We start from the raw sequence: 21,037 nt of genomic DNA on the forward strand, positions 1-21,037 counted from the left end.
GCAAGATCTACTGCCAAGGAAACCACGATATATCCGTAGAAATTGTAGAGAATTCCGTGACGGGTAAATAACGAATTGCTCTACTAGTAAGCACAATACCGTGTCGAAAGATGCATCGAGAAATGCAAATTACTTGAAATATTACGCTGGGATAAGCTTGTGCCATTCTACTTGGTTGACCAAACACGGTCCCATTTCACTAGTCTGATACGATACCGTCTCGAGCTACTTGTTCGATCAGATACCGCGCCTGGTCTATTCGTCTGACAAGATAGCGTCCGATTTCACTTGTCCAGCCAGTCGTCGTTCCATTTTTACTCGTCTGTGCGATAACTGGCATAAAATTTCCCTAAGTCTCTCCACCGCCTTAATCTCTCGACCAAAGCATTAACATAAGTCGTTATTACCGGCTACGTGGTAACTTTCCCTCACTTTTCTCGAAATACGAAGAACACGTATGCAAGTTTGTCGATCGAGGAAAATTTGTAAGCTGAAAATGAACGAATAAAACTTGAAATGCAAGGGAAAAAATGAAACGTGCCCGCGGTCTGATGGTAATTACAAAAAAAAAATCCCCACCTGGTGCTATGCTGACTTTTCAAAAGCGACAATCCCGCCGTGGAAAATCGAGGAGTTCCGGGATTAAAACGGAAGTTCGTTATCACGTCTGTGTATGCGTGGGAATCCATGCATGGATGGCCCTTTTTTTACGACGAACGCGGCCATCGAACTACTGAAGCGATCCAATTGTTGCGTGACAAAAAAGAATGGCTACTCGAATGTAACGCCAAAAAGCGTGTCGAAAAATAAAGGAATTCCGAATGTTCATTACTCACAAATCACCAAACAAACGGAAATATTTCACCGGTGTTACACTATACAAAAACTTACGATTATCACCAGAGGATCTCTTAACTGTCGATAGAAACCATGAAAACCTTTTAATGCGAGAGCAGAGAATTAATTACTATGTTCAAAGGAAAACTCGGCCAGTTTTCGACAGAAGAAAACTTCTCGGTGGGGATGGACGTACCGGATATTTCGGGAAATTAAAAACAAAGGGACCAAATGGAAATTTACACCGCGTGATTATAGCAAGTTGTTGTTTTTCTCTTTTCTTTTGATAACAGCGAATACCAAGCAATTTTTCCAGCTGCTCCTTTGATGCCATTTTTGTCCGCTTTTCAACCGTCCCGTCGCGTTTTCGCCAACCCCCTCCATTTCCCCCGCTAATTATTCTTCACCGTCAACAAAATACCACGAGTTCGCGGTAAAAGTCTGACTATCTAATATTTGTATAAAATCGCGCCGTCTTTCGCAATCGCGCGAAGCTTTATTTGACGTATAACACAACCGCGTTACGAAGTTTTCAAATATTTCGCAGATAGCACGTTTACCTTACGTTTAGCGGGAATATGATAATTTGCGAAAAAAGAAATCCCCGAGAACGTTTCCTCCGTTTACACAGGCATTATCGAACGTTGTATTCGCGACGCTGTTGCCTCGAAAAACATTTTCATTATTCGGGAATTTTAAGGAGACGCTGGAACAAAGAATGATAGTTGGGAGCTCCGGTAAATAAGTTTAAACAGAACCCACCTCGCACCTTGTTTACGTTGCCATAAAGGAAACGCGTTTCTAGTTGCAGAACGAAACGTAAAGTGCTGCACTCTGTCAATCTAATATATCTCAACGAAATTATTCTTTACCGTGCCACCGTTACACGAACATATCCTCGCTCTACCTTTTTTCTTCTATCCCTCCCCTTTTTTTTGTAGTATTTTTAATTACTCTCCATTAAAGTACACTGTATCTATCCATTGCTTCGCTCCATTTACCGACATTAAGCACCTTTAATGCAATAGCTTCCTATTCTATCAATAGAGCAGACTGGAACGAATTTCACTCTTCTTTTGCTCCTACTAATTAATCTCTGAACATAGGCATGAAAATATGTTAGAAAAATGCGATTAACCATTTTTAATGTAGCAAGTAATTAGTTCTGTGGTCTCAATGAAATGGGAAGATAAATAACTAAATTGCATATACGAGAGAATAAATCGTAAATTAGAGGGCTACAGGTTGAAACTTTGTTAATTTCGTCGCTGTCTTATTAGTAATCTATCTTAACTTGTGAAATCCTCGAACGTATCACGAATCTAGCTCGTCCCTTAGCGTATCGTCGTCTTTTCAGGCGGTACGGTCTCCTTTTTTTTTTTTTTTTTTATAAAATTCGAACGATTCGCTCCCAACGAAATAAGCAATGTTGCAAACATAGGCGCCAGATTACTTGCGTTTCATCGTTTAGAGGAACTTTCAAACTTTGACTGTATTACGTTCGAAACGTTCGATTCCTTTCATATAGAACGGAATAAAAGCTGTCTCGAAGTTATCGTAAAAAAACTTTACGACGTGCTCGTGATTTCCACGCGATCCGTCTCGATAGTTCATGTTGCCCCAGAAAATGTGAAGTGCCTGTTGAAAACAAGATCACTCGAGCTTTTACAGTTAATCGTCCAAATCCTTAAACTCGTGCATCGTTCAACCTGATATAACGTCTTTTTTCCACTTGAAGCCTTTCGCAAATTCTCTAAAACCCTACAGGTTGCTCGTGTAAATGTTTTGGTAGAAGCAAAAAAGCACGAGCAAACAAACGTAAACTATCGAGATTAAAGATAAGTTCTCACGACGGCGATTATTTTCGCGTATTACGGTCCAACAATAACAGAAGCAATACCAGCGTAAAGATGATTTTTTAAGACGCACAATATTAAATATACTACGTAAGGATTACGTTACCTGTTTGTGTATCAGGTCGACCGGATATGGTTCACAATTGCACCACTTCCAACACATCGACGAACTCGTTCTCGGTGCGATGCGCCGAGGGGTTCAACGGAGGTTTGCCGCAGTCCTTTCTTCTGGAAGTAAGAGAAAGCAACAGCCAAGAATTGCGTGCTAATCTGACATCGATGGTGCCGCGTTTTAGTGTTACTCAGCTGGAATCAGGCGCTCTTTATCAGGCCTGCATATACGCGTACAACGATAAAGGGCGCAGCGAGGCGATGGTAGTGCAGGCTGGAACCCTCAGGCTACCTGAAAAACAATTAACGTCAGAGTCAGGTGGGTATAAATCATACGTTCTGTGTTATTTTACTTTATTCTCCACCTTTGTCCCTGTAATAGCTTGTCTTTTTTCTTTCCTTTCCTTTCTTTCTTATATTTTATATAACACGTTGCTGATACAGTCTTTCTTGATTCACGATGTTTTTGAGAATTATGGTGGCTTTCAATGAAGAAACTTTTTGTTTCACGCTCTAAATCCTTTTTAAAATGGGGATTTCTCTACCCAACCGCCTTTTACGATGCTATTTGCATTTTAATCTGTTCATTTATTTGAGAAATTTCGACTTTTATCCGTTTATAGGAAATTCCCGGAACTTTTATAAAATGCTACTTTCATCTTTGCGCAATTGAGCTTAAAGGCTGCACATGATATATTTTACGATCTGCAAGCTCTCCCGTATGAAATAAAAGGAAACTGAGCCAAAAATTTTTCGATGATCCATAACTATGAAAACGAACCACCCTGGTACCGCGCACGGATAAATGGAACGAATTTGCGGAACGACTTTGAACAAAGAACAAAAGACAGGGCTAGTGGAGAGGATAAATTTCAATTCGTGTTCGCAACAAGATCTTTGTACGCGAAATAATTCATCCATCGCAGCGGGAAATTGTTTCATTGTGCCGTGGAACTGGTTCGTTCGCTTTACTGCGTAGATGACTTCGCATCCATTTCGACTAATCGCAATTACTGCTCTCGTCCTTACCCATGTATCTACCTCCTCTTTACTATCCAGAAATTGACAGAATTAAAAGAACCTTAATAAAATTGGAATTGACATTCGACAACAAATTTTTAGTCTTCCCATCTAGAAACCGACAAGATTGAGAACTCTACAATTTTAAGGGAAAATATCGCTCGATGTTAACTTGTAAATGTGAAGTTTATTCCTTTGAAACCCTGCGAGTCATTAAAAGAAGACAACAAACTTTCATTATCACGCCCAAAAACTGACAGAAATGAAAAGCTTAACATTTTGAGAAGAATATTGCGCTATATTAACTTCTAAACGTGAAATCTCTTGCTGCAAGACGTTAAGAGAAGGAAGAAATTGTACATTTATAACTGTATTTTTAGAGAGACCAAGACAGAATATGAGACTAATGCCGATGCTGAGCGTGATGATCGGCGTGGTGACCGCTCTGATCATCGTCGCGGTGATAGTGATGGTCGTGCTGAGAATTCAGCACACGCAGGTGGACGAGCAAAGTAAGTCTCAGATGGAGGATCATGGCAAACAAACGAAAACGATCCCTATCCAACGGGAGCTGAGGTTTCGCGAGGGAAGCAGTCTGCTCACGGACGAGAAACATCCTAGCAGTCCGTTCAGGAAACTCGAGAGTAGCGGTGACATAAGCGAAAACGACGAGAAGAATCCAGACATCATACCTCAACAAATCACAGGTTTGTGTGCTTTTATCGATTGATTCAATCAGATTTCTTGCTATAACTCTTCTTTTCTTACCAATTCTGTATATACTTCTCTTTTAAAGTATTAAACACGCTCCTCGACTTTAAACTTTGCGGGATTTTGCTTTCATAATTCAAACGTTGTGAGATTAATTTTAATACCAGAGTAGGTGATCGATTAAATTTTTCAGGAATCGAACAATGGAGATTGAAATTGTATTTAAGGTGGCTAAATCTTATAAATTTATAGGTTCTTTCGTGAAGTTAACAATTCGTTATCGAAGTACCTTAACAGGAAATTTAAAATTACAAGAATGCACACAACGTGCAAAAATATATGAAACATCGGAAATATAGCACTCGTTGTGATATTTACCGAGCGAAATAAATTTCTGCTTAAATTCTGTCCGCTTCATTTAAGTTTACAAAAGCACGACTTTACACAAATATCCTGCAGAAATATTTATCCATTAGAGAATAAACTTGTTTCCACTTGGCCGTAGCAATTAAGGATTAAAGCGAAGTATCTAAAAGCAATTTGAAAATTCTATATGTACACAGGCGACGAGCCATCGGAGTACCTGAGAAAGAGGCGGCTCGTGTCGACGATCGAAACGTCACCGTCGAGAAGTTTGCTGGAGCACTCGACGGTTACTTCCGTCAGCGGTCACGGCAGTTACGTCGGCTACTGCACCATTCGTAACGGCATGCCGTTGCACGAATTCTCGAATCTGACGAAACATAAAAGCGTAAGTTCAATTCTCACTAATGCGTCCCCTGATTATCCCCAGTTACACGTTCGCTTCTACTCTCTAGTTCCAACTACATATTCCATCCTAAAACTAACTTCCAGCCAGCTGTTTCAACTTTTCCGTTGCTTTAAGCGTCTAGAAAACGAGGCGGGTTTACGTGGTACATGCGACTGGACAGGATACCATTCTACGTACGGAAATAAGGCGAAAATGTAGAACAAAATTGGTTCGTTTGATGCTTCATTTTGGAGAAAATGAAATTTGAAAATTCATCGGGCACGCGTGCACTGAATTCTATAATTCTTGATTAAGTATATTCAAACTCAATATTCTCGAAATCGAGGCTTTCAACGGACAAATTTTATTCTACATTTCGTATAATAACCTACGGCCATTCTCATCTAGTCGGGAATTAGTCGAATTCATACGTGCTTAACAAGCTTTCAAATTCAATTTTCTCGAAAACAAAGCTTCCAACAAAAACATCTCATTTGACGCTCTTAACTTATTTTTCCATATAAAATAATCTATTCTCATTCTGTCATACTCGCCGTAACAATTTCTCTCTGAATGCTTATGCAGCCGTCTACGCAGTCAGCTTTATACGTCTAACGGTCAGTTTCGTGTCTAAATGACAGTAGAGTAAAACGATCACAATCCAATCCACCCGTAATGACGATTTCAAACTAAAACATTCGAAAGGCATCGGTCATCAACATTTTGTTCCACATCTTTATGTGTTCCACAACTCGTTGTTGTATATAGAATAATCTACTCGCAACCTGCCATATTCTCCACGGTAGTTTCTCTCCGATTGCTTCCACGACTGTCTATACGATCAACTCCATTCATTTTAAATAACCTAAACGAAAATATGATAAAACGACTACTATCCTATCAATTCTTAATGACAATTTCAAACTGAAACGTTCAAGGCGTACCGTCTCATCCGATCATCTACATTTCACTCCACGTTTTTAACTTAGTTTCGCATATGAAATAATCTATTCGCGTCCTGCCACACTCTCCATAGTAATTTCTCTCACAATGCTCATAGAATCCTCTATATTCTATACTGTACAATCGACTCTAACGATTAGCTTCGTTCTAGATGACACTACGATAAAACGATTACTATCCCATCCATACTTAATGACCATAATTTCAAACTAAAACATTCAAAAAGCATCGATCACCCAGCACGCATGAACTACAGTTTCAGCCGATAGTGGGCGATGACTATCAAAGCGGCGTTTGCACTTTGCCGAGGCAACACTGGCCGAGTCAAAGCGTTCAATCAATGTCGATGACGATGAGCCCGCCGATACTCTACACTGGTGTCGGTGTCGTCAGCAGGACCTGTCCCAGCAGCACCTTGATGACCAAGGACATGGAGGCGAGGATTCCAGCGCAGTGTTGCATCCAGTCGCAGAAAGATGGCAAGATAAGCACACCGATCGTGATGGCGAAAAGGGAGAGCTCCGTGTGACATTTTTGTCGCTCGCAGACCAGCCACGTGTGAGCAAGCATCGTTCGACGTGTTGTTTCTCGAGCCGCGTATCAGTGCCGAAAGTTTTCTGGTAACAGGTACACGCACAGCGTACGGATGGATAATAAAAGTTGTTCCGTGTCGAACGTGTTCTCTGTTACAGTAATCGGCAGCCACAGACGAGGTACAAAAGGATCGCTGATCCTTCCGATTACCCCGAGCGAATCTTTTCACGAATCTAGCGTTATTAATCTTTTTCCTCCTACTATCGTGTATTGTAAGCAGGTAAACAAATGTATAAATAAAGATGGAGGGAGGTATAGCCAAATGGCGGGGGAGAATTACGCGACCTTGAAAATATCAGAAGAATCGTTACCTATTATAACAGGGTACTTCACGAAGATCGTTAATTTTGAGAGACAGATCGAATGGTTAATGGCATTCTTCTTCGACGGTTAACGAGTAAAGAGCATGATCGTGTCGTCGATCATTTACGACAAACGTAACGGACCCTGTACATTCCTCGACCAAATCAAGCGCATCGTTCGGGAGCCTAGGAGACGTTCGACAGTTGCGTGTACGGATGCGATACGAGCGAAGAATGGAGCTGATACGTACAGATTCGCACGCAAATCGGAAACGAGGCCGGTTGTATTTCGAACGAATTTATTTCCTCCCCAGCGATAGCATCGCGTTTACGTCTCTCTGTTCGATCAAGTGCCCTTTTTACATTGAACGGACGATTCTCGAGCCGGTGTGAATACATTTAAACAAAAGAGAGAAAGAGAGAGAAAGAGAAAAAGAGAGAGAGAGAGAGAGAAGAGAAGAACAAAAGAGGAGAAAAGCGAAAGAGAGAAATGTCGGAGATTACCGTGCGTTGTAAAAGGCGTGCATGTGCAACCGGGAACGAATTATTGATAGAGAATATACTTATACATATGCACGGATTTCGCGCGTGCTGTACATATACCTTGAATACGGAGGATATTTTATACAGATTGCTATAGTATAAAGATGAAAGAAAGAAAAAAAAATAGATATGAAAAAGAGATAACAATTTATTCCCACTTTTATTATGGTAAAAAGGGGAAGAAAAGAGAATAATGAGGGAGGAAAAATACACACTGTACAATTAATTCGTTTAGTCGTTGTAAGTATAAATAATGTATATGAGTATAAAAATCGATCGAGGCAGCCAGAATAACGTACACTGAGGATGCCCCACGATGTGACGAGATAGGAAAATTAAAACAGTCAATGGGAACAAGAATTTCGTGTGCGTGCGTGTTCGACGTTAAACAGGGGTGGGGGAGGAAAAAAAAAAAAGAAACGAGGACACAGAAGACATATCGTTCAGCTTTCCATCACCGAAAAAATTGAAATTAACGACGAGACGTTAGAAACAAGTTGTATCGAGCGCGGAAGGAAGAAAAATGTAGGAAAGAGAAAATTGAAAAAAGAAAGAAGAAAGAAGAACGAACATAAAGAGATACCCCGTTGCTTTCGTCAGTATGCAGTATTCTGGATTTTATTGTAAAATTACGGTATCTGTATGATGTATAAAGTAACGATTTTCCCTCTGCGTAGTGGTTTGAGGTGAAAGAAGACAGAAAGAGGGGGAAGGAAACGAATGGAACCCCGTCTTGCTCTTAAAAATTGTACTATTATCTGTTTCGATACTTGGTAAAAATTTCGAGTTGCTTCTTCCTTCGGAGATCGTCGATATTTATTTATGGTAACTTACATGCAGAAAGTTTGACAAATTTCGTTATCACTATTATTATTTTTTTATTGAAAGAATGAATAAATTCAGCAGAGGAATAGCAGTTCTTTTTTTAACTCGTACTATCTTGATATTTCTAATATTATGAAAGACCATACTCGATATATTTTACGAGCATCGTTGCGAAATTTTCTGACTGTAAGTTGTACCATGACGATCGAGCGAAAAGGTTAAAGAATATAAGAAATTCTCCATACAAGATTAAGTAGAGAACGGTACACTTTGACAAGTGGCAAGGAAAGTGTGTTACGAGTATGGCTTTTATCCACGGATCGCAACTAGAAGCTCGTGCGAGAGAAGAGAAAACAAGTGTGTATAGCTTCCTTAATTGTTAAGCTCTTAAAACTGCAGAAGCGAGAAAGAGAAAGGTTTCCGCTTCGCTCTGTAAATGTCTGCACTTTTCCCTAATAAACGATAAACACATCTGTGTGTATGCGTGTATTTAAACGGAACCGAAGAAAAGTTTAGAAGAGGAGAAAGAAAAGACGCGGAAAGACCTGGACACTCAGTATGTATAAATAATTCGGTGTGACACGGTGATAGGAAATGGCGGACAGTGGTTTTTCACGAGTCACTCGTGTAAATACAATTATCGAAAATTAGACGTTTTCTCGAGTCCTCTAGATGAATGTGTTCTTTCGATCGCTAGTCGTTAAGTTTTATCCTTGAAGTCGCGGTGTCTGACTTTAATATTTAAAAAGATTTAAAAAAAAAAGAAGAAGAAGGATGAATATGTCTCGCGCCGAAAGTGAAACGCGCGAATCTCGTTATTTATTATTGCCATTGATGGAATTGATGTTGGCGCATAGCCAGTGTACTAAGGGGAACTCTACTAATCGTTACGAAACGCCTATTTCACCTTGTATTAAACGTTTAACGCTGAAAGGCTGAACAGAAAAGAAAAAAAAAATCAACACGAACTCATCCCGGCACGATAGTGGTGTGCTAGTATCGTTTCGACGACAAACGATCCCGGGACCTTAACGAGTTTCGCTAGCAGCGCAATAAATCTTCAAAGCAAACTGCCAATAAATCTTTTGATAATTTATTCGAGTACAATTCTTTGTAATTATATCGACGAAACGGTCTAAACCGGACGATATCGGTATCGACTGGAATTTCTTTTCACCATCATGTTCTATTGTTCGAGAAAACGCGTTACTATAGCGGGAACAAATCGCTTTCCGTTGCCCTTCTCATTTTTCTTTTTTAAGGTCGACCAACATGTATGCTGCGTTGCTCGAAAAACAGGCATTCCAAGTTGATAACCAAATTAACCAAACAAAGTTTTGCAAATTTTTAATGTAACGTAAACCTGCGTGTATAACGTCTTTGGTTCGTCGAATCAATACTATTACGATCCTCCTTCTCGAACCCGGTACAGAACATCAAGTCACGAGGCGCCGGCCAGATGGTATCTGCAAGATAATCGTCGTCATTCTAAATATGTTAAAGACGTTTCTTGGTATTGCGCGAGGCTGCTCTTCTAGCGCAGAATCATTTGGTCAGTATGCGAAACATCTTGTGGTCCTCGTGTATGTAAATTGTATAAATCGTCGAGACTCGTTGGAAAAGTAGCTCCCTCGAAATGACTGTGTAATACATATATCATTCGTTTAGAAACCTGGTCTTTGTTTCGGTTATTAATTCGTTGTGCTATTTGTAAATGGCAAACACTTGCTTTCGTTTGTTGGAATCGAAATGTGACGAGAAATGAATATTCGAGTTATAAAATACGGTTCTCTTGTTGATTTGCGCTTAACTGTATGTTATACAGGATGGGAAGTAATTCGCCGGCAGTAGAATCCAAAAGGAAGTGATATCTCGAGCAAAGACCAATTAATGACTTTGAATTATTGAGCAAATCGATAATTTCGTAAGGAAATCGTAAATTTTACGAATAATCAACAAGTTTTTAAGCCATTCATTGCCGGGCAAATTTAGAGCATCTTATCCTGAGCGCTAAGATTTTATTTTAAAGAAAACATGGAATTTCATAAAATCTATATATTATTATATAAATATTATTATGTATAAAATATTATTATATAAAATTTTCGTTTATCCTTTCTAATAATTCCAAAGTCAAATTTAGACCGTTACCAATTGCAATCAATCTAAATTTGTAGCGCAAAGTACGAGATATCTCGTAGTTGACAGTGAATGGGTTAAACTAAATCTAGCGTAAAAAATCTTTACCTCGGAAGCTTTGTACGAGATACCATTTACTTTTCTAAACCGCGAATCATACTCCATTTTCTTCCACGAATAATGAATATATTATAAACGATCTAAGAGATGCTATATTACACGTTGTATGTTACTTTATACCTGTTAAAACGGTAGGATATCCCGTTTAAAATGAGAAATTCGCGTATTATTTGTTAGTTAATGTATGAAAATTTGATTGCGTTTCCACAGAGAAATGTTTATTGGAATTGGCGTGACGACCACAAAATATCCAATAATACCGACCAGCGTTTACACACCAATTTGCTTCGTTACTATGTATCTTACAGTAGCCAGGGATAAGAGCCAAAGAAATCTTTTTAGACTAATAAGAGTAAATGAAAGCACCGTTTCAGCCGTATATCGCCTGTACATCTTTAACGATCGAGTCTGACCAGCTGCTTTCGCGAATGAAAACCAGAAGAAAAAAAAAAGTGAAACCATTTGAATGAAGTTTGTATATGTAATTAGTTTAGCGATATCCGACACAAATTTCATGTACCCCATAAAAAGAGACGTTTTTTTGATATTGTAAATACTCTGAAATAAATAATCGTTTTTATTCAATCAATCCTTCTTCTTTCTGTTAATAAAACTTTGCTAGAAATTTATACTATATATAAAAATTTTACTCTTAAACTATCAACAGACAATTAATACAAATGATTTTATTACCTGAATAAAGGTTAATGAATGGAACTGTGGAATATATGTTCAAATACTCTTCAACAGTTAAAATCACAGGGCTTTCTGCGTTCAATAAATATTCTAACAACGTACTCTCGGGGTAAAGTCGTGTAAGTTTGTCACTCAACGATCTTATAACTTCTTGTATCGAAACTGACTTTTTAAGAAAAAGATTTCTGTTAATTTTAAAACCGACCAATAAACTTCATCATCGCATCTATGAAACGAGCAAACTTCACCTATTAGTTCATTAACAGAAGAACTTACGCGATCGTGATGCGTATTAGAGATATGATCACACAACATATATACTTTATTGAAACAATTTAACATTTGCTGTTGGATATCATCCAATTCGTATGATTTTAACGGCTGTATCAAAGTAGGTGGTATTATATACGCGTGATACCACCCCGTAAAAAATCTCTGTAAATTCCAATTGAAAAATGTTATTCCCTTCCTTTTCGCTTTATTGTAAAAGCCTTACTTGATGGACATGATGATAAGTTGGAAGAAAAATTGCTTTTCCTATTTTACAATCCTCTGTTTGGTTATTGTACAATACTTTGAAATGCCTATAAATTATATCTTCTGGCGCCTATGTTAAGATAATCCATTTTTTAGTTTTAAGTTAGTTTTAAGAGAATCCACTTTTGTTTGTGAAATCGCTAATGTGTCTAACCAAATTCAAATCTTGGAATTTAATTTAAAAATTGAAATTCCACTCACACACCTCTAATACGTGAACGTAATAATCCGGATAAATCAGAAATAATCCACTGATGGAATTATTCATATAATCTGCTTGCAAGTCCTGTATTATAGATTCCATTTTCTGGAAATTATATTTTTTATACGGATAGTAAAAATACTGTATGATATTACACTATTTCAACGTCTCCTATAATTAACGTGTATGTCATAATCTATACTAACTCTATTAATTTCTTACCTTTTCTATACTCGTATCTGTACCAATATATGCTCCGATATACACAACGCGCGTTATATATGAAACCTACAAATAATACAATATTCTTAAATTGTTCTAGAATGTACAGATTCGAAAATTTGAATCGATGAGAGTAGATGGCGCTTCGGTATGAATTAGTATATTCAAACAACGAGAATACTAACTTATTTGTACTTTGACAAAATGCATAACTGTACTGTTATCTTCATATTCTACGTAAATACACTAAAGGATTAATAATTAAATTAAGTTAGATCTTTACCTTACCAGCAGCACGAAGGTTTTTCCTGATGACGTCCAGCAGGCTCTTACGAACAGGTTCAGTTACACGTTTCATAGTGTATGGTGATTTAAATGAATTCTTTTAGCTGTTACTTATAACACGAAACAAAATTGAATAACTTTACGGATACTTTGAACATATACAACTATAAAACTGCTTTGAACCGTTAAAATTTCGCGCACGTACTAATCCCGCGACAAAGCTACCAAATACTCCGAAGTCAATTGACGGATGTTCGTAACTACTACGTTAATTGTTCAACTATATTTTAGTTGCCTTTTTCAATACTTCTATTTTATTAAGAAATGTCGTTTAATTTAAATAATAAATTAATAAAATAAGGAATTTCTATGTATATAATTAATGTATGCTAGTGCAAGAGTATAATAATTTTTTAAATTTTAGCTTCTAATTTGACAAAGATTGTCTTTCCGCTTTATAAATTCAATATTATTTGAATTGAAGAGTTCGTCGTATTTTAGTTTAGAGGAAAGTGAACTTCTTTATCTCTGTCGTGAATGTATTTTATTTTAATTAAATACGAATATATCATGTAGTAATAAAAAGTAATGTTCGCTAAAATCAGTCAAAGCGTATATATACAAGTTTCATAACAGTAATACTTACGCATAGTTAACTATTGCTGTTTATTACCATATCATTATAATGACGGTAAATACATGTCTGGAAATGTCTTAGTTTTATGAACTCTCCTTAAAATAAAAATATTATCCTCAAGTGCATAAAAGGTAGCGTATCATATTCTTTGAATTAATTTTTTAAATCATTAAACATAAGAATATAAAGTCATTTGTCTTCGCATTTTTTAACGTTACCAAAAATTGAATAGCTGTGTTACTTTTTTGCCTTTGGATACTCTAAGATTGGAGGTGGAGGTGGTGTTGGTTCACTAGGATTTCCCAACCAAACAGATTTACTAAAACGACCTTTTATAACAGGTGCCTGCCATTTATTGCTGCACATAACTGTAACTGTAGGCTTCTCTGCAGTGACAGTTGCTATAGTTACTGCTCTGAAAGCGAAATAAAATTTATTTAAACATTAGTCATCAATATATAATTAAAATATACTACAAACAGAACATAAATCTTGATTAAAATAACAGTAAAAAACTTACTGTAAGGTAATCTACTATTACCAAAAACGTAAAGGAGTTATTATCGACAATTATTTTCCATTGAGAATTATTCGATACTTCAAGGTAGGTAAAAATAAAAAGGTGTATTGTAATATATATTCAGCATTTATTAATGAAAAAAATACGTTACAAATTGAATGAAATATATGCCTTTTGTAAAATATTTTTCAAAGTGTACATATATAATAATTCAATATTTACAATAATTTTAATGCTGAGCAAAACTATATATATGAGATTAACACACCTAAAATTTATCATTTAATGAATTTTGTTATATTACAAGATATAAAATACTCTCAATTAATAATCTCTTTAACGATATATTCCTTACTAATTCCAAATAGCAAGGTACCGCTCTTTTTGAAGTAGCAATTTGTTTCAAATGGATATGAATAGACAATAAAGTTATTTTAATAGTTATTATATATAAGATAGGATTTATTATAAATGTTTCTAGTGGAACATACACTTTATAATTATTTTATTCAACAAAAAGATACAAATTACTAAATCAATAGGGTAATATACGGTGCTATGAAATTATAAGTAATAGAAATCTATTTAACTACTAAAAATAAAAGATGTATAATTTTGTTAAAAAAATAAAGATAATTCTCATGATAGAAATACAAATTCACTATTTTTCACAAAATGTGTGCACATTGTACGAAATAATAGTAAACATGAAACGACTAAGTATGTTAAAAAATAAATCATTTTCTCTAATGCCAAGGCACTTGGTTTGGATGACTGATGGAACCCAATTTGTAGTACCTTGTTGTAGAAGATGTTTGTTGTATTCCTGTTGAATGATTGGGTGGTGTTGCCGCTGTAGAAGTTTCAGCACTTTGAGCAGAGGTGCCATCACCTTTCAACACAGCAACACATTTCCAATTATTAATATAATTATCTTTCCATAATCGAACGCAACCATCATCTCCTGAACTTGCTAGAATAGTTCCCATAATGTTCCAACACACTCGCCATACAGTAAAATCATGATCAGAGAACTGTGCTGCTACATTAATTTCAAAACGTGATGAACCACTTTGTGCATTATCCCTATATTAATAACATCTTCATGTAATTTCTTATACAATTCATGTTTGTACGAATTTTAAAACTTATACTCACACCATAGGTTTTAATATAATTATTTGCACATCTTTTGATGCAATAGCTAATGTGTGAAAACTTCTACCTAAATTTGGAGCAAATGCTATATCATGAACAGGATCTATAATATTTAATGTTTGAGTTTTTGTCCATCTTCTACTACTTTCAGAATATTCATATATAAAAACTTTTCCCTCGGGTGATGGATTTGGATCATCACTTCCAACTGCTATCATTGGATGATGTAACCTAATGTGGAATAATGGAATATTTGACACCTATATCTATAACACATATTATAGGAATTCAGTAGCAATTTATTATACCTTGAGAGAGATGGATTCCATGAAAGACAACTGCATTGAAGTTTACAACTAATATCATGTTGTAGAGTCCATTGACTTAGATTCATAACATCAGGTGCTTCATATATCCTAATTACACCGTCTTCACTACACGTAGCTAACAAAAGTCCTAAAGTTTTAGGTGCAAATTTCACATCTGTAACAGACTTTCTGGAATCTACTAAGTTTGTTCTCCTAACCCAATGTCTCATGCCGCGTTCTCCTGGTCCTGATCCTTCTCCAACTAATTAAAATTAATAACATAGTTATTTGTTTATTAGTTAATCACAAAAATAATAGTTCTACCTATTTCTTCCCATACAGCTGCTGTCCTATCAAAAGAGCATGTTGCTAGAACTTGACCAAACTCTGGATGCGCCCATGTTACTTTCCACACAGATCCGCTGTGTGCTTTCCAAGACGCAGATAAATGCCAATTTCCATGTTCGTCTTCATCCCAGACCTATACAAATTTCATAATCCTCATATATGACTATAATAACGTTACTGTGTATGAATACAAATGACAAGAGTATAAATCTCACTTTCACATATTGATCACTAGAACATGTTGCCATTCGTTGTCCATAAAAATCATAAGCAATATCATGAATCAAGTCTTTATGTTCCGCATTGATACTGTGTGCTTCGAACATTTTTGATACGTTTTAGTATTACAGAATAAAATAATATCCAGTAAATATTTATGCGTGCATCGATACGCATAGAGGTTAGGAGGTAAAAACTTGGAGAACTTTCCTATAAAAAGAGTCCACTGTCAAAATATCGGAAAACTAAATTCTTATAATTCAATATTTTATAAACATCAAAATTATATAAACATGATAATTCCAATTCACTAATTTTTTTACAATATTTATTTAGCGTGTTTGTATTAGAAAGGAGGGAAAATACTGTATAATACAAGTAATATTACTAACATTCTTTACAACTACTTTAAGCACATAAAGAAAAGATACACTTAAAATTTTTGTAATAGTATGATTAATGCTAAATCAATCGAAAAACTTTTCTCTTATTTTTTAAGCTTTGCGTTTTCGGTATATTATTTGAATGAATTTCAATGAACCGGTGCATAAAAGCACACTGTCACTAGTATAGTGAATCAACATATTGTTTTTTGACTTGTATATTGTTAATGTATTTAAAAATACTTAAAAATTGACTAAATATATTTGCTACGCTAATGAAATATAACAACATATCATAATAATTGTAAATATATTCTAGAAAAAATTAGAATAATCGCGCGCTCACGTATATCAGAGAGGAGATTTCCTTTTTGGTATTATATTGCTAGTTATATTTAGTTCTCACTAGTAATATCTGGTAATATTAATTTAAGATATATATAAAATATAATACATACTACTAATATGTATTTATCAATCCATTTTTCAAACACGACATAGAATACCATATATTTTATAATATTTTGCTATTTTATATTTTTATCTCATAGATATCGACAAGCAAGTCTTCCGAAAAATTCTGTTACAGGTAAAGAGATTCATGATTACAACTCTGTGACACATAGTCATCGAGTTGTAGAGTATAACGTGTTAAATCACGTATGCAATTTAAATATATTGAACTGTGTATTATAAAATAATTTTTCAAGGTAATTATGCCCCTTTTGATTAATTTGACTTTTAAGTATATTTTTTTATTTAATTTTAAACATTTTTCTCATTAAATCAAAGATATAGACCGGTAAGAGTTAATCTCATAACCTTTCAGATGATCACAGATGTACAGTTGGCTGTATTCTGCAACATTCTTGGAGCGACATTATTTTGCTTAGTATTTCTCTTTCACTACGTATATGCTAATTATTCGAAGTAAAGGAGTAACATGTTGCTGAACATAACCTTAATCCGCTACATCAAACACTAATGCGTACATTGATACATTATATATTGTTTTTTAATACTGATAAATATGGTTACTTAAAGTAAATGATATCATGTTGGTAAATATATTGTTTATAAAATAAACAATTTTTATTTTCTTCGTTCCTTGCATAAATAGCATGTAAAACATATACTAATTGTAAAATAAACATTAATGGGTATATAATCAGTAAAATATGTGTAATATAATTAGTAACCATGATAATATATTTTTTCTTTTTTCATCATAAATGTATAACTTCAGCTGTACTTCGGTTTAGAGAACATAAAATTATTGACTTCTTTTATATATTATGATAGTTTTCGACATGTGTAATCCAAAAATGCAAGTCTTAACTTTAGGACCCCAGTGGTTCAAGAATTATGTATATATAAAATCGAGTGTTTTTAGCGTATTTTTAGCGTATGCGTTATTTTCGCGCCACGTCGTGAGTATTGGTTTAGGTTTGGGCAGGTTTAGGTTATGCTCCATTCTATAAGCTAATGTTTGGCGAAAGTCAGTTCAATATTCACCTGTACCCGTACCCGGATTAATCAGATGATGGATAAAAGTAATATAGCGTCATGCTAGCCTGTAAAATACACTAAAAATGCTCAATTTTACGTACGGATAACTCTTGAACCGCTTGATTTCTAAAGTTAAGACTTGCATTTTTGGATCCTACGCGTCGAAAACTATCAAATAACAAAAAAGGTCAATAATTTTATATTTCCTAAATCAAAGTTAAAACGTAACTTCTAACTAAATAAAATTTTCATTCACTCAAATAAAGTAAATAATAGATATAAGATATAGGAATATATGTGAATATGTATACATGTAGACTAGTTCCTATCTTCAGACTGTTTCAAGATGATGAAGTTGGTCACTTGTAGCTTCAGCTTGCAGCTCATAATTGTACATAGTCAATCCATGTACATATTATGTCTTTTGCATACATAGCTGCGTATAGAAAATTCACAATATAGTTTTGGACATTTAACGTGTAAATTTAGAAAAGTTAATCAACAATGACTGACGATTCCAATGGAGAATCCACATTCGAATTTGTCGAAAGAAGGACAGATGAATCGTCTACATCTGGAGAAATCGTAAAAACAGGTAAGAATGAAAGGCAAAACATAAACACCTGCGTATCTGTCAAATTCCTTCGCAAGTAAAAAGATTTATGTTCACTCTAATTGGCTGTTAGTTCTTCGTGTAGTGCAAAAGATTTTAGAAGAAAATTATAAAAAATTAATTCTTGAGAAATATAACAAACATAAAAATATTATAACATAAAATGAATGTAATTATGTATCTTTTGGTAAAACATTCTATGATATATTATTTAAACGAACAATAAATTTTATTTGGTAGATAGGACAAAAATAACTTATTACTTGATGAAGGTTTTTTTATTTATTCAGATACACTAATGTATTAGGGCAATGTGTCATTTATATAAATAATATAAATAATGTAATTTCCAGATTCTTTTAGCAGTTTGTCTTCATCAACATCTTTATTAATGCCATTAGGTGTGTCAACATCTACAGGAAATTTGTTATCAAATGTACCACCACCTAGTGCATTGCCTATTTTTATTTCAAACCCTGGAACACTGTTATCAGAAAGGCCTAATAATTTAGAATCATCTTCACAAAAGAAACTTCATGAACAGGAACCTAATAAATCAATGTTAAATACTGTTATTCAATCTAAACCATTACAGCAAGAAACACATCAAGTAATTACAACTCCTATTGTTACTCCGTCCATACAAAATGTACAAACTACAGTACCATCAGAAAATGTAATCCAGGATTCAGGAATGGTTGGAGGTGGTCTACTGTCATGGGTTAAAGAAACAGTAGTAAATAGTAATGTATTAAGCAAAGTTGCAGAAAAAGCAAAGAACAGTGTTAATACTATGATCACAACATTAGATCCTCAGATGCGTGAGTTCATTTGTAAGTAAGAAAGCTACTAATCCTGACATGCAAGTAAAAGCAATTTAATCCTTTTCTATTTTGTAAATTTCTTGATCATTTCTCCTGGCTTGAATGTTTTGTCAATTTCCTATCTAAATGTATGTCATTGTATCTATTAGATTATATTATTGCATCATATCTGAAAGGAACATATATATGTACTGTGTTATTTTTGGATGATCTAAAAACCAAACTTAATTTAATGAACTGTGCTGTGTGCTGTTTATCTGTCATTTACAAAATATTTTTCCTCTTTATTTTTCATTTATTAAGTAGCTGAAATTATAACATTTGTATATGTGAAGTAGTGTTCCAAATCACGCATAAAATAGAGTGATTGTACAATTTGCATTATAATTAAATAAAGTGATAATTAAAGTTAGTAATTAAAGTAACTTTATAAGTAAAATTTCCATTAACATATGCCTATGCACAGTGTTGTGAAGAAGTAATTATTGAAAACAACTTGTAATAATACAAAGAAGTACATTCTATTTCATTGTGTTTTAATAAAATGACAATTAAAATTTGAAGAACAATATATAGATTCCACACTATTTATATGTGAATGTAAATAGCAACATCGTGACTGTGCAACATGTTAGTTCATTTACAAACATATATGCAGGCTCTGTGGAAAATATACTTTTCAGATTCTGGTGGTGATATGGAGATTGTGGTTGCATCAGACAAAGATGTTAAAATAAGTTCTGTTCGTCAGGCTTTCCAAACAGTTTTTGGGAAGGCAACAGTAACGTGAGTAATAATTATGAATTGTATTCATTTAATTCTATACTGCTATATTTTCATTAAAAGAGTTGATTATTTTGTAGTGGTATATCAGTGGAAAGTTCAGCTGTAGCTGCTCAACCAGTTGGTTTTGCTGCTGGTGTGAAAGGAGCAGAAGAAAGAATTAATTCTGCTCGAAATATTCCGACTCTTCCAAAAGATATACCTATAATTGCAGTAGAAAATTTTCTGTTAGAAGTTGGTGAAGATAAATGGTATGATTTAGGGGTGATACTTCTTAATGATCCGAAACGTAATGTGAATTTGCAAACGTTCACTCAAATGACTCCAGTGCCAAGTCAAATAGTAACAATGGCACAAGAAGCCACACCTGAAGATTATCCTCTTAAATGGTCCGGATTATCAGTTACTGTTGGTAGTTTAATGGCAAACAGTTTACAGGTTGGTATAAATAAAGTAAGCACGGTAATTGTATAATTACAATTCTAAAAAAGTAATATATCTTTGAAGGTTTCTCACAATGAATGGCATCATGCACTTACAGGAATTTCCAGAAGAGACATTATACTTTTAGCAGCTCAATCACTAGCTGGCATCTACAAAAACACAATTAATCCCATCTAAATTTTTATGAAAAATACATCGATGCAATTTATCAATGAATTGCGTTTTTGTAAATGCAACTATAATAATTTATAGAGTAACTTGAATCAATTATCAAAATTTATTTCTTAGACTCTTACTTTTTACGAGTAGCTAACATTTCATCACATTGTTGAAACAAAGATCCAATTCAATTAACGTGTCATACTTATTAAATTAGTATTTATAAATTAAGGAAATGTATTTTAATTATATGTGGTAATATGTACAAAAAATTAATGGAATGAAGTCGAAATATATAAAAAAAATAGGTTTGGTATGTTGAATGTGATTATTTCATCACATATGAATTATTAATATTAGACGTATTGACACTATAGTATATTTTATTAAAATAAAATCATAATTTATACACAATTTA

General features: G+C 34.6%; 5 protein-coding genes and 1 long non-coding RNA gene across 13 annotated transcripts in view; 3 read left to right on the forward strand and 3 right to left on the reverse strand.

Moving 5' to 3' along the window:
* Window positions 1-2,910, reverse strand: part of LOC122567374 — a 186,926-nt gene extending 184,016 nt beyond the window's left edge. The window contains exon 1 of the long non-coding RNA XR_006316759.1: window positions 2,800-2,910. This is a non-coding gene — a long non-coding RNA (uncharacterized LOC122567374). The remainder of the gene's footprint in view (window positions 1-2,799) is intronic.
* Window positions 1-11,361, forward strand: part of LOC122567350 (nephrin) — a 293,118-nt gene extending 281,757 nt beyond the window's left edge. For both annotated transcript variants that reach the window (XM_043725737.1, XM_043725738.1), the window contains 4 exons: window positions 2,815-3,123; window positions 4,205-4,531; window positions 5,099-5,286; window positions 6,506-11,361. In XM_043725737.1, coding sequence (XP_043581672.1) covers window positions 2,815-3,123; window positions 4,205-4,531; window positions 5,099-5,286; window positions 6,506-6,778 — 1,097 coding nt within the window. In that variant the 3' untranslated portion in view covers window positions 6,779-11,361. The remainder of the gene's footprint in view (window positions 1-2,814; window positions 3,124-4,204; window positions 4,532-5,098; window positions 5,287-6,505) is intronic.
* Window positions 11,362-11,408: 47 nt separating this feature from the next.
* On the reverse strand, window positions 11,409-13,485 carry LOC122567366 (testis-expressed protein 47-like). Of its 2 annotated transcripts, XM_043725776.1 has the most exons (7): window positions 13,361-13,485; window positions 12,713-12,824; window positions 12,430-12,495; window positions 12,211-12,312; window positions 11,965-12,075; window positions 11,745-11,903; window positions 11,409-11,634 (listed from the first exon to the last, which is right to left on the reverse strand). In XM_043725776.1, exons 2-7 carry the CDS (start codon window positions 12,785-12,787, stop codon window positions 11,425-11,427), a joined length of 723 nt encoding a protein of 240 aa, XP_043581711.1. In that variant the 5' UTR covers window positions 12,788-12,824; window positions 13,361-13,485; the 3' UTR covers window positions 11,409-11,424. The 2 variants fall into 2 exon arrangements, with proteins under 2 accessions (XP_043581711.1, XP_043581713.1); XM_043725778.1 differs by lacking the exon at window positions 13,361-13,485 and having other exon boundaries at window positions 12,718-13,133.
* Window positions 13,334-16,881, reverse strand: LOC122567360 (nucleoporin SEH1). 4 transcript variants are annotated; one of them, XM_043725762.1, is made up of 7 exons: window positions 16,746-16,881; window positions 15,901-16,114; window positions 15,662-15,818; window positions 15,338-15,599; window positions 15,030-15,260; window positions 14,670-14,957; window positions 13,334-13,766 (listed from the first exon to the last, which is right to left on the reverse strand). In XM_043725762.1, the coding sequence occupies exons 2-7, from the start codon at window positions 16,009-16,011 to the stop codon at window positions 13,589-13,591; spliced, it is 1,227 nt and encodes a 408-aa protein (XP_043581697.1). In that variant the 5' UTR covers window positions 16,012-16,114; window positions 16,746-16,881; the 3' UTR covers window positions 13,334-13,588. The 4 variants fall into 4 exon arrangements, with proteins under 4 accessions (XP_043581697.1, XP_043581698.1, XP_043581696.1 ...); XM_043725763.1 differs by lacking the exon at window positions 16,746-16,881 and adding an exon at window positions 16,634-16,651; XM_043725761.1 differs by lacking the exon at window positions 16,746-16,881 and adding an exon at window positions 16,297-16,534.
* Window positions 16,882-17,116: 235 nt separating this feature from the next.
* LOC122567372 (dolichyl-diphosphooligosaccharide--protein glycosyltransferase subunit 4) lies at window positions 17,117-17,373 on the forward strand. The gene has a single exon (XM_043725787.1). The coding sequence runs from the start codon at window positions 17,117-17,119 to the stop codon at window positions 17,219-17,221; it is 105 nt and encodes a 34-aa protein (XP_043581722.1). The 3' UTR covers window positions 17,222-17,373.
* Window positions 17,374-17,524: 151 nt separating this feature from the next.
* On the forward strand, window positions 17,525-20,935 carry LOC122567362 (protein PRRC1-B-like). 3 transcript variants are annotated; one of them, XM_043725765.1, is made up of 6 exons: window positions 17,552-17,983; window positions 18,132-18,391; window positions 18,763-19,242; window positions 19,917-20,019; window positions 20,097-20,454; window positions 20,524-20,935. In XM_043725765.1, exons 2-6 carry the CDS (start codon window positions 18,301-18,303, stop codon window positions 20,635-20,637), a joined length of 1,146 nt encoding a protein of 381 aa, XP_043581700.1. In that variant the 5' UTR covers window positions 17,552-17,983; window positions 18,132-18,300; the 3' UTR covers window positions 20,638-20,935. The 3 variants fall into 3 exon arrangements, with proteins under 3 accessions (XP_043581702.1, XP_043581701.1, XP_043581700.1); XM_043725767.1 differs by having other exon boundaries at window positions 17,525-18,391; window positions 18,811-19,242; XM_043725766.1 differs by having other exon boundaries at window positions 17,526-18,391; window positions 18,763-19,230.
* The last annotated feature ends 102 nt before the right edge of the window (window positions 20,936-21,037 follow it).

The sequence above is a fragment of the Bombus pyrosoma genome, linkage group LG5, assembly GCF_014825855.1.
Source record: "Bombus pyrosoma isolate SC7728 linkage group LG5, ASM1482585v1, whole genome shotgun sequence".
NCBI lineage: Eukaryota > Metazoa > Arthropoda > Insecta > Hymenoptera > Apidae > Bombus > Bombus pyrosoma.

Excerpts from the sequence above, each read along its gene's own strand:
- LOC122567372 (XM_043725787.1), top strand. The coding sequence starts at position 17,117 with ATGATCACAGATGTACAGTTGGCTGTATTCTGCAACATTCTTGGAGCG.
- LOC122567366 (XM_043725776.1), bottom strand. The coding sequence starts at position 12,787 with ATGAAACGTGTAACTGAACCTGTTCGTAAGAGCCTGCTGGACGTCATC. Across the intron at positions 12,496-12,712 it reads ACCTTCGTGCTGCTGGTAAG|GTTTCATATATAACGCGCGT; the intron begins GTAAAGATCTAA and ends TATTATTTGTAG. Across the intron at positions 11,904-11,964 it reads CTTATCATCATGTCCATCAA|AGATTTTTTACGGGGTGGTA; the intron begins GTAAGGCTTTTA and ends TGGAATTTACAG.
- LOC122567362 (XM_043725765.1), top strand. The coding sequence starts at position 18,301 with ATGACTGACGATTCCAATGGAGAATCCACATTCGAATTTGTCGAAAGA. Across the intron at positions 18,392-18,762 it reads TGGAGAAATCGTAAAAACAG|ATTCTTTTAGCAGTTTGTCT; the intron begins GTAAGAATGAAA and ends TGTAATTTCCAG. Across the intron at positions 20,020-20,096 it reads TTTGGGAAGGCAACAGTAAC|TGGTATATCAGTGGAAAGTT; the intron begins GTGAGTAATAAT and ends ATTATTTTGTAG.
- LOC122567360 (XM_043725762.1), bottom strand. The coding sequence starts at position 16,011 with ATGTTCGAAGCACACAGTATCAATGCGGAACATAAAGACTTGATTCAT. Across the intron at positions 15,600-15,661 it reads AGCTGTATGGGAAGAAATAG|TTGGAGAAGGATCAGGACCA; the intron begins GTAGAACTATTA and ends AATTTTAATTAG. Across the intron at positions 13,767-14,669 it reads CAAACATCTTCTACAACAAG|AGCAGTAACTATAGCAACTG; the intron begins GTACTACAAATT and ends TTTCGCTTTCAG.